The sequence below is a fragment of the Erinaceus europaeus genome, chromosome 8, assembly GCF_950295315.1.
Source record: "Erinaceus europaeus chromosome 8, mEriEur2.1, whole genome shotgun sequence".
Lineage (NCBI taxonomy): Eukaryota > Metazoa > Chordata > Mammalia > Eulipotyphla > Erinaceidae > Erinaceus > Erinaceus europaeus.
In genome coordinates, this window is record NC_080169.1 from 80,861,123 (window position 1) to 80,873,136 (window position 12,014).

The 12,014-nt window shown below is 35.7% G+C and overlaps 1 protein-coding gene across 8 annotated transcripts in view; it reads right to left on the minus strand.

The window, feature by feature from the left end:
- DOCK4 (dedicator of cytokinesis 4) overlaps positions 1-12,014 on the minus strand; it is a 541,157-nt gene that overhangs the window by 307,787 nt on the left and 221,356 nt on the right. For all 8 annotated transcript variants that reach the window (XM_060196434.1, XM_060196436.1, XM_060196435.1 and 5 more), the window contains exons 2-4: positions 7,456-7,539; positions 4,501-4,541; positions 2,225-2,280 (exon numbers count right to left, since the gene is read on the minus strand). In XM_060196434.1, coding sequence (XP_060052417.1) covers positions 2,225-2,280; positions 4,501-4,541; positions 7,456-7,539 — 181 coding nt within the window. The remainder of the gene's footprint in view (positions 1-2,224; positions 2,281-4,500; positions 4,542-7,455; positions 7,540-12,014) is intronic.

Below are 12,014 nucleotides of genomic sequence, written 5' to 3' on the forward strand. Positions count from 1 at the left end.
GTTAAGTGCACATGGCGCAAAGTGCAAGGACCGGCATGAGGATCCCGGTTCGAGCCCCCAGCTCCCCACCTGTAGGGAGTCCGTCATTTCACAGGCGGTGAAGCAGGTCTGCAGGTGTATGTCTTTGTCCCTCTCTGTCTTCCCTTCCTCTCTTGATTTCTCTTTGTCCTATCTAACAACAACAACAGCTATGATAACAAAAACAATAATAACTACAACAAGCGCAGCAAGGGCAACAAAAATGGGAAAAATAGGCTCCAGGAGCAGTGGGTTCGTAGTGTAGGCAATCAATGAGCCCCAGCAATAACACTGGAGGCAAAAAAAAAAAGTTATGCAAAACAAAAGACTCATACCTGAGGCTCTGTGGTCTCAGGTTCAATCACTAATATCACCATAAACTAGAGCTGAGCAGTTCTCTAGTCTATCTCTCTGTCTCTCTCTCCCACTCTCTATATCCCTCTCATTAAAATAAAAAATATTTAAAAATAAATTGTTTTATTAAAAAGACAAAATGGGTAAAACAATGTAATTCTGAAAAGTGAATTAAGGAAGTGAAGCATAACTACCACTCATTAGTGAAAATTAAATTTAAATGGTTATAAAAGGGAAAGGCAGTTGAATGGTGGTGGTAGGCGGCGTCCTCACTGGTATAATGAGACTAGAAGAATTCTAGTGATAGATGTATTAAATTGTATACACACACACACACACACACACACACACAAAACTAGATTCCTAAAATTTTGTAATATAGTAAGCCAATGTTAAGTAAATAAATAATAATAATAAAACAGCAGAAGAAGAAGAAAAAAAATCACTGAACTGCATCTTAAGGCCAAGGGACACAGCATAGTTCACAGGCAGAGCACAGGACTTGCTTACTTTCCTGAGTCTGTAGATTCAATGCCCAGCACAGATGCCTGGTGTAACCAGATGCTAGAATGGAGCAATGTTTTGGTGCCTCTCTCTCTCTCTCTCTTTCTCTCATAAATGGTCTTTTTTTAAATTAAAATTGTTTTTGAATTTTTGTTTTTTGTAAATTTTAAGTTTCAAGATGTAACTTACAATGCTTTAAAATGTACTTTAAAATTTCAAATAAATGATAATTTTGATATTTAAGAAAAATATAATCACTATGGTTGCACTTGAATTACTCATTTTAGTCATAAAATGAAAATGACAGAAAAATAAATGCATACTCCTTGTGACAATGATACTACATGTTTGGGTTCAAATCCATGGTCCACTTAGCGTGAATGGATCCGTTTATGCTAAATGCTCAAACAAACAGGTTCTATATTGATATTCTGCCCTATTTGGTTTGACTCATCTGTGCTCCAGGCAGTTAATTCTAGTCTTTTGGAAACACAGTAGACAAGCTTTTAAAGTGCATGATGAATCTTACGTGATCAATGAGGAAAATTAAACAAAATATCATATAAACTATATTCTCTATAGTAGAACAGTGGTTTTATGATGAAGTCAGATTGGGGCTGATACTGTTTCCAGTTTGAATAGTATAGCCAGACTTTGTCAAGGTGAATCTTAGAAAATCCTAGAGTTGGAGATAGCATGCAGCATTCAGTGAGTCTGACTGTCATGCTTCTTACATAGCAGGAAACTAAAAAGAGGCAACTCTTGCTTAAGGTTAGGTTGACAATAAAATCTGTAGACAATGAAACCCTCCAGTGTCCTGGGTCCTCCTGTCATTCAGCACATACAGACAGGATTCTCTAATTGTTTCCAACTGCCTTAGTGTAATACATCTTTTTAAAAAATTTTTAATATTTATTTATTTTCCCTTTTGTTGCCCTTGTTTTTTTATTGTTGTTGTAGTTATTGTTGTTGTTGTTATTGATGTCTGTCATTGTTGTTAGATAAGACAGAGAGAAATGGAAGGAGATGGGGAAGATAGAGAGGGGGAGAGAAAGACACCTGCAGAACCCCTTTCACAGCCTGTGAAGCGACTCCCCTGCAGCTGGGGGTCCGGGGGCTGGAACCGGGATCCTTAGCAGGTCCTGGCACTTTGTGCCACATGCACTTAACCCGATGTGCTACCGCCCGACTCCCAGTATAATATATCTTTATCAAACAACACAAGACAATGAATGACATGAGATTTTTTTTGGTTCATTTTTCAAGACAAATACAGAGCTTTTCATATCTCAAAATGTGCAACTGCTCTATATAAATTATCCAACTATTAATAAAACTCAGTTCTTACCCTTTGTTCTTTACACAGGCATTTTTTAAGTGAACATAGCTGGAAGGAAATATACCCTGAAAAAAAAAACATAAAGATTATGGTGCCAACTGTTACGGTAAGGTTGGTTTTACAAGTCCTATTTATAGAAAGTCACAGAACCACAATAATGCCAGGAATAGGGAGAGCACATTCTAGATGGTAATCCTCTTGTGGCTCAGATCCATTCCTTTTATTTCCAGCTACAGACTAATTTAAAAATTCAGAGATACTCTACCATATCTATAACAACACTAAAATATAAACTTCACAAAATGGGAAATTTTTAAAAAATCAAGAATTCTCCATAGAAAGTGGATTAAAAAAAAAAAGTGGACTGAATGATTTTTTATTTTAAAGATTTCATTGTTGTAAAAAATTTTTCAGTTAGTTTTAGCTTTTTTAAAAATTTTTCCAAAACACTCACATGTCTATTTTAGAATTTACAGTAAAAAAAAAAAAAAAACACTGTGAATTTGGAAATAATATGCATATTATGTGTTAGAGAAGATATCTGATGATACCACAGCAGCAACTAATCACCAGGATGCCATTCTGATATAAAATTTAAATGAAATAAGTTTTGCTAGCTTGTAACATTTTATTATAGAGAAAAGACAGGGTAAGGAAACTGTTCTTTGTTCTATACGGGAAACTGAAAAAAAAACTTTAAAAAATTATCATCAGTTTTATTGTCCATTAGCAAAAGATTTTTCATATAGAATTAAATGATAAATTCAATTAAATTTTTAGAAAACAAACACCACTTGAATACTATGGAGTAAAGTGCAATAGAAATTAAATAAGCAAATTTTGCATTTTCAACAATAATTAGGTATACAGTTTTGCTCCTAATTTAAATTTACTTCAATATGACAAGAATATAATTAATAGTGAAAATTTGAGTTTAATGTTTTCTAGAGTGATAGATGTAACAAAAATAATAACAGACTTTTCTCTCAAACAAGTTCTAAGTGATTAATTAGATACTAAAGCTATATTTGCCTGTGCCTTGTATATGCTGAAAAACAACCTTGGGAGCTGGGTGGTAGCACAGCGGGTTAAGTGCACATGGCACAAAGTGCAAGGGCAGGCATAAGGATCTGGGTTCCAGCCTCCAGCTCCCCACCAGCAGGGGGTCGCTTCACAAGTGGTGAAGCAGATCTGCAGGTGTCTTTCTCTCCTCCTCTCTCGATTTCTCTCTGTCCTATCCAACAACAACAACAGCTATGACAACAATAACAATAACAACTACAACAAACGGAACAAGGGAAAAATGGTCTCCAGGAGCAGTGGATTCGTGGTGCTGGCACCAAGCCCAAGTGATAACCTTGAAGGCAAAAAAATAAAAAAGAAAGAAAAAAAGAAAAACAACCTTAAAGTGAGGGCAAAAGTCTTAATAAGTTAGTAAATAGATTCTTTTGTCCCTCAGGCTCTCCTTTTGAATGACCTAAAATGAATGAAATAGAGTAAACACAGTTGGATGACACAGAAAATGGTATATTTAAGCAGGAAGGCAGATGAGAGAGCTTAATTACCTATATTTGAGAATATGAGATGATACAATTTCTTATCTGCATTACTAACAAAGCTAGAATCAAGCCAAAAAAATGAACATGACATATGTAAAAGTATTAGAGAATGTGGAAAGTATGAGCAAAAGTTGGGAAAACTAGTAAGGCTTAGTGTCAAGTTAAGAATTATACACATAAAAAGAAAAAAATCATTATTAGTTCCTGCTATATTTCCTCCCTATTTACATAAGTATATAAATGATAAGGAATCTTAGTTTCTGACTAGAATGATGAGAAATATGGGCTCTTTATATTGTTTTCCCACATTTCAGCTCCTCAAGCCCAAAGAGGTTTATAAAGGACCGAAAATAAGCTTATTTCTCTAAAGCAATATTTCACAAATGATATCATAAAAAGCTTAAAGATTATATATTTCTTTTGCATGAATATTAATTTTTTCTCTGTGAAACTTATACTTCAAAAGGATTTTGTTATATAGAATGAATTTATTAAAGTCTACTCAGTGCAAATTCAAGAGCTACATAGGATTACTATTTGAGTAGCAAGTCTTAACTATAATACAAGATCAAAGGAATTTTAAATATTATGAAAATCTGTATTTCTAGTTAGCATTACAGTTGTTAAGAGTCCCAAATCTAATTTCAGATATATAATGAAATCAAACAAAATAATTATCTTCATGAAAAAAATCACCATAATAATGATTAGAAGTAATATTTTTACCTTGATATTTGGGTTTTTTAAGGCAAATCCTCTGTACCAGCCTGTGGAGAAATAATCAAGGTAAGATTTTGATAAGCAAACATTACATTTTAAAGAAAAAAACTTGGGAGTCGGGTGGTAGCACAGCGGGTTAAGCGTACATGGCGCAAAGTGAAAGGACCAGCTTAAGGATCTGGGTTCGAGGCCCGGGTTCCCCACCTGCAGGGGAGTTGCTTCCCAAGCAGTGCAGGAGGTCTGCAGGTATCTTTCTCTCCCCCTCTGTCTTCACCTCCTCTCTCTATTTCTTTCTGTCCTATCCAACAAACACGGCATCAATAACAACAACAATAATAACAACAACAATAAAAAACAAGGGCAACAAAAGGGAATAAATAAATATTAAAAAATAAAGAAAAAACGTGATTACAAATCAATCTAACCTGTAATAACAATTTATCCTACAGATAAATATTTGAGATATAGTCATAATGAGAATTAAGATCAGGCTAGATAATAGCCCAACTGAATACTGGTTTTAATTATTCTATTAACGAAACTGATTAACAAACTGAAATTTTACATAAAATATAAATATCCATGATGTGAATAAGGACTTTGGGAATCAGAGCATTAGGGTTAAATCAGCTATTTAATAGCTATTTAATATTAGACAAGTTTACTCACCTCTGTGTAAGCACAGTTTCTTTCCACTTTATAAATATACACACTAGTTCTCAAGGAAACTCATAAATGTGTACAAGATTTAATTTATTTCTAAATGCTCTGTGCTTGACTACAATGTCAAGGCTCTAACATCAAAGACAGTGCTTGCAGTAGTTATATCTATAAATACTCACAAACTTCAGGCCACCAATAGGGGTCTTTACAGAAACCTATCTCAGGGAGATTAGAGACTATACCCATGTGTCAACAACTATAATATAATCCATTAATCCTCCAATAAAGAGGTGGGGGGGAAGGAATCACCTGATAGCACAAAAAATGTGAAAAGGATTAATGGGCACTCTCACTATCACAGTGCCAACTGGATTCACTATAATTTTATACTGTACAATGTTCCTTAATCTCTGAGCAATTCTGAATCAATTTTATAGTATTACCTTTATGGAGAAATTTTATCTTTTTATACTTTAAAACAAGTATAAAGGATATATGTATAAATTTATATAGTGGATATATAACCCTTTAAAAGTACATTCTTTTCTTTTTTAAAAGATTTTTTTCTATTTATTTATTTATTTATTTATTTATTATTGGATAGAGACAGAGAGAAATTGAGAAGGGAAGAGGAGATAGAGAGGGAGAGAGATATAGAGAGACAGACACCTGCAGCTCTGCAGGCAGGGGACTAGGGGATTTTTCCCCTGCACTTTGGGACCAGGGACTTGAACCCGGGTCCTTGCACACTCTAATGTGTGTGCTTAAACAGGTGTACCACTGCCTGGCCCCCAAAAGTGCATTATTTTCAATTTATAGTTTCTTCAAATACAGAAACCATTTTGCTTATTGGCAAGAAAGTATATCATTATATAATATGTTCTATCAAACAGAATTTTTAAAGGGAAAAATTTAAACTTTGTATTTAAATGTTTTTCCTCTTAAAATCTCTCAAAATGATATAAGGCAAAATAACTTCAGATTTTTCTTTTTTTTTTTTTTCCTTTAGAGGCAGGGAGGAAGTTAGTGAAAGAATGCGAAAGAGATCACAGCACTAAAGTCTCCTTCAATGTAATGGAGTTCAGGCTTGAATCAGGGTCACACACATGGCAAAGTAGCACACTATCCAAGTATCTATTTTCCCATGCCTCTTGCTATGTTTTCAAATGTATCAGTTAACAATGGACAGAATAAATGCCCATACATATACCAACATTTAATTCCAGGGGTCTAAATAAATGCAGTGTCTGTGAGAACACATTTTAATCAGAAATGAACTTAGTCATTAAACAATTTCATATATTTCACATGTATTAAATAAACTCATTCCATATTGTGGGGGAGGAGGTTGAAAGTTGGAGGAGAATGTTATAGGACTATAGCGGAGACCCCTGAGTAGGAGCTTTCCCTTGATAGACCTGATTTCTCAACCTTGAATAAGTCATTTCTCTTCTGCAGCCATCTCTACTTCTCCTTCTCCTTGTCTACCAGAGCTCTGACATCCACAAAAGGTAAAGGCCTTTTAATTTGGCACTGAATCATGAACACCCATAACCATAGTAGGTTAGGTGCTTCCTATGTCAACATCTAGTGACTACACAGAAAAAACATTAGGGGAAATACCATTAGCTTAAAAGAACCAAGTCAGGAGCTAGTGCACCTGATTGCATGACCACTTTTACTGTGCAAAGGGTGGGGTTTAAGTGCTCAGCATCATCCTGGAGTGCAAGCACAAGGGGAAGCTTCCCCATCAGAAAAGTGGTGCCTCTCATTCTCTTTCTCTCTGTTTCCTCTTCCCTCTCTGATTCTATCTGTGATTGAAAGTGTGCGGGGGTGGGTTGGGGTGATAGCTCTCAGAAGAAGTGCAATCACACAGGTATAAAGCCCTGGCATCAAAAGTAATCACCACCACCATCATCATCATCATCATCATCATCATCATCATCATCATCATCATCATCATCATCATCATCTTCCAAATGAAGAGGCAAGGGAGGTGGTTCAGGAGAGTGCATGCTTTGTATACAGGAAAACTTGGATTCAATCCCCAGTACCATGTATGATGGGATAATAATGCTCACTTCTTTCTCATAAAAAGGTTACAAAAATTGTATTTAAAGCATAATGTTTTTTATTTAAGTGAAATGTTGAATATGTATTACATAACTTTTGTTAAAAATGGTTCAAAGTGACTACTAGAAAATTTTAAGAGAGTAATAAGGTATGAACAGAATTTATAAACATTAGACTGTCCAATGCTGAGGAGGCTGTTTGCATCATCACCATCAGTCTACATACCATCACACTTCTCCAGGATCTGAACTGTATCACCAATTTCCAGTGATAGGCCATATGGGATCGTTCCTCGAAAGCCGGCAATCACTATAAGAAATGACACAGAACACATCCATAAATAAGCATATTTTGATAGTCAGGTATATACTATTTACTATAATGTGTTATTGAATAGGAAAATGAATGTGACTGAGAAGAACATTTTGATAACTAGGACCTGCTTGTCATATTTTAATGGGAGCATATATATATTTGGAAGTGAATATTTTAAGTTTATATACTTTTTAGCTCCTGGGATGAAAATGTATTCTGAATATGAACTTCAAAGATGTGGAATTTACTAAAATAATATGCAAAATATCAAGAATATCACTCCTTGTGATATTGTACTCATGTGCAAATAAATATAATACCCAAAGACCTCCTGCAGAACCAGTTCACTGCTATGTTCACTTTCTATGCTAAAGCCAAGAAAACAGTTCTTGATAAATACTGGATTTTCAAAAAAGTTTGGATGGATTTTTACACAGAAAAACCTTAAAAAAATACATCATGACTTTTCCAATAATGAGGAGAAATGAGGAATATTTCATTTTGTAATTTATCTTGTTTTTAACTTTGTTTAGAGGATATAATCTCCACATTATAAAAGTCTGGTCTGTGTTTATTTTCTTACTGCTATGTCCTCAGGGTCTGGTCTATATGTGACACAAAAGCATTCTGCATGCATAGTAGCCAATGGTGCTGTTTTATTTAGTGATGACTGATTCCTCATATTAAGTCTAAACACAAAGCCACCCTGACCACTCCTGCTTGCCTTAGTTCTTGGATCATCAAAATGGGAGAAGACAGTGATCACAGTTAGTCCTACCTAGTGGCTACAGATTGATGGTTGATTTTTAAAACATTGTAAGGCTGGGGATGAGTGGAATGTAATGCCAGAGAGAAAATGTGTATACATTGGTCCTCTTTGGGCAATAAGAGAATTTCAAGAGAATGAAGCACAGTGATTCTCCTCAGGATAGGATGAAAGCATTAAGGAGACAAATATGGAGAAGTAACAAAAATCTACCTCAATATATGGAAAAAGAGATCACTCTTGCTAATGAATATGCATGCCAAAATCAACTTGAGATTCATGTCAAAAGAAAATGATAGTAAATCTTTAGATCACATAATTTCCAAAAAATTAGAAACAGAACATTTTTTTAGTGATCTTTTTTTTTAATTTTTTATTTAAGAAAGGATTAATGAACAAAAACATAAGGTAGGAGGGGTACAACTCCACACAATTCCCACCACCCAATCCCCATAGCCACCCCCTCCCATGATAGCTTTCCCGTTCTCTAGCCCTCTGGGAGCATGGACCCAGGGTCGTTGAGGGTTGCAGAAGGTAGAAGGTCTGGCTTCTATAATTGCTTCCCCGCTGAACATGGGCGTTGACTGGTCGGTCCATACTCCCAGTCTGCCTCTCTCTTTCCCTAGTAAGGTGTGTCTCTGGGGAGAAACAGAACATTTTTAAATAATCTTTTTTATTATTATCTTTATTTATTAGATAGAGATAGTCAGAAATGGAGAGGGGAGAGAGTGATAGAGAGACACCTACAGTCTTGCTTCACCACTCGTGAAGCTTTCCCCTGCAGGTGGGGACCGGAGGCTCGAACCAGGGTCCTTGGGCACTGTAACATGTGCGCTCAACCAGGTGTGCCACCACCTGGCCCCAGAAACAGAATTTTTAAAATGTTTTACTTTAATGACTTGAGATACAGAAATAAAGACATACAAAAACCAGAGCACTGCTCAGCTCTGGTTTATAATGAGGCTATAAGACTGAACCTGGAACTTTAGAGCCTCGGTCTTGAAAGTCTTTATTTTTTTCTTCTTCTCTTTATTGGGGGGTTAATGGTTTACAGTCAACAGTAAAATATGATAGCTTGTACATGCATAACATTTCCACATAACAATACAACCCCCACTAGGTCCCTTCTGACGATGTTTTTCAACTTCTGTCTATGAGTGAGATCATCCTATGAAAGTCTTTTACATAACCATTATACTGTCTTCCCAGTTTTAGGACTGAATTTTATAATCCTGTCTCCAGTAGTGAAATTCAGATACATTCTCAATCTCCCAAGCAAATTATTGCTATTATTGTATTATTGTGAGTTTAAATTATAAACAATTATAAACTGGGAGTAAGACATGAATCTGCCCCCTCCCAAAAAGAAAATGAAAATGGGCTTTTATAGAAGACTAATGTTCTTTTATGACCACAAAACAAAATTAACAACAGAGATCAAAACACAGGACAGGAAACATAACCCAATGTATATGAGATAGAGGAAAGTAACTGCATAGTGACCAGATTACAACATTTTAGATAAGCATTAATTCATGATGTCTCTATCTAACTATAATTGTAACTACCATGCGGCCTTATTGTTGTGCTTAGAAACAACCTTGGATCTGTATTCCTTGACCAACTACTTCACATAACTTTCAAAGACTTCTTTTCTAAGGGATGCACAGTACATATCAGGCTAATTATAATTTAAAAGACTTTAAAACAAACCAATACCCTAAATTATCTTAATCTGTCCAACCCAACTGGCTCAACATTGAACTACTGATACTTCTATTATTGCTCTAAGTGTATGGATTTAACAGAGCTCCATAAATAGTTCTTAATACCCACAAACACTCCAGTATCTCCCCCACTGCCTGTCTGATCTCTTTTTATTTCTTTCCCCTTCTTGAACACAGCAGTGATTTTCTTGAATTTTATTTATTCACCCTCCCCCCCTTTATTGGCCAGCCCACATAATTCAACCTGCATTGTATTTTTTTGAAATTACTTTACTAAAGATTGTGGCTTCTTTTACTGTGACTACAATTGTCCCACCTTTAAGAGTCTTTTTTTTTCCCCCACTTTTTCTCACCCTCTTCAGTCTTTTTCTCTAAACTTTTCTGACCCTTCATCTTAAAGGTTGGTGTCACCCAAAGCTATATAGTTGAGGTGCTGGAGTCTAAAGACTAGGGAGTACAGGGGACTGGGCACACCAGGATAAGGGGACATAGTATGAAACACAATGACTCATGCAAAGATTCCAGTTCGAGCCCCTAAATTCCCAACTGCAGTGAGGTGTCACTTCACAAGCAGTGAAGCAAAAATGCAGGTGTTTATCTTTCTCTCCCCCTTTCTATCTTTCCATCTTCTCTCAATTTCTCTCTGTCCTATCCAATAAAATGGAAAAAATGGCCTCCAGGAGCAGTGAATTCCTAGTGTTGGCACCATCCCCAGTGATAACCCTAGAAGGGGAATAAAAGTACAAAAATAACATAAAACTTGGTATCATGGCACACTGATTTGAACTCAGATCTTATGGCTTAACCATGTGGCTTTGCTCATGACACAACCTCTCAGAATCCCTATTATTTCATCAAGAAAATGGCTGTATCAATAAACGGAATGCAAATGGTAATAGAAGATTAAACAAGGTGATATCTGACATGTATCTCTTTTATTCTAGGTTTTTAATAAATTCCTCAACTGTAAAAATTGCACTTTTTCATTTAGATGCATATAAATTTTCTTTCTCTTCAGAAAGAGTACCATCTAGACTTCCAGAATCATCTGTGAACACAGGAATTGCTAACTCTCTATTCCTGATCTCTACCCTGAGCATCTGATTTCAACTTGTGTTTCTCTACTTAGATTTCTAAGTGCCTAAAACACAGTCATTGCCTCCAACATGAACTAATTATCTCCCCTCATCTCCTAGCTAAGCTATTTTCTTTCTTACTTTTTTTCTCCCCAAGACAGGGGACAAGGAGAAGGTTGATATATATATATGGAGGAAGAGGAATCACAGCAAAGGGGTTTCCTTTAATTTGATAGGAGCTAGGTTTGAACATGGGCTGCACATATAGCAAAATAGCACACTATCTAAGTAAGCTATTTTGCTAGCCCCAAAGCAAGATTTATTTTCTCTATTCTAACCAACCACTCTAAAGTATTAGTCTACTATTAGTACTGCTATTCCTAGTTATGTTTCTCTGTATACTTCAACAGGGTCATTCAAAAGCCTTCAAGGAAGCTTCCTTCTCTCCACAGCTAAACTTAATATATACAAGTTATCTTTAATTCTGTCATGTTTGTGTTTGGGGTTTTATTTTTAATTTAGCATGTGGTGTTAGAGAGATTTGTATATTTCTCTTTTGCGGAACAATTCTTTGATATTACAGGAAAAATAATAAAACATAGTATGTCCTATAAGACAAGTGTACAGTGAGGTTATTTCCCTCTTATTTTATGCTGCTATTTATTTATTTATTTTAAATTAACCTCTTTTTTATATTTTTATTTCTTTTTTCGTTATTGGGTAGAGGCAGAGAGAAACTGAGAGGGAAGGGGGAGATAGAGAAACAGAGAGACACCTGCAGCTTTGCTTCACCACTTGTGAAGTAGTCCCCCTGCAGGTGGGGATCAGGGGACTGAGCCCAGGTCTTTGCTCACTGTAATGTGTGCACTGAACCAGGTATACCACCACCTGGCCCCTTAT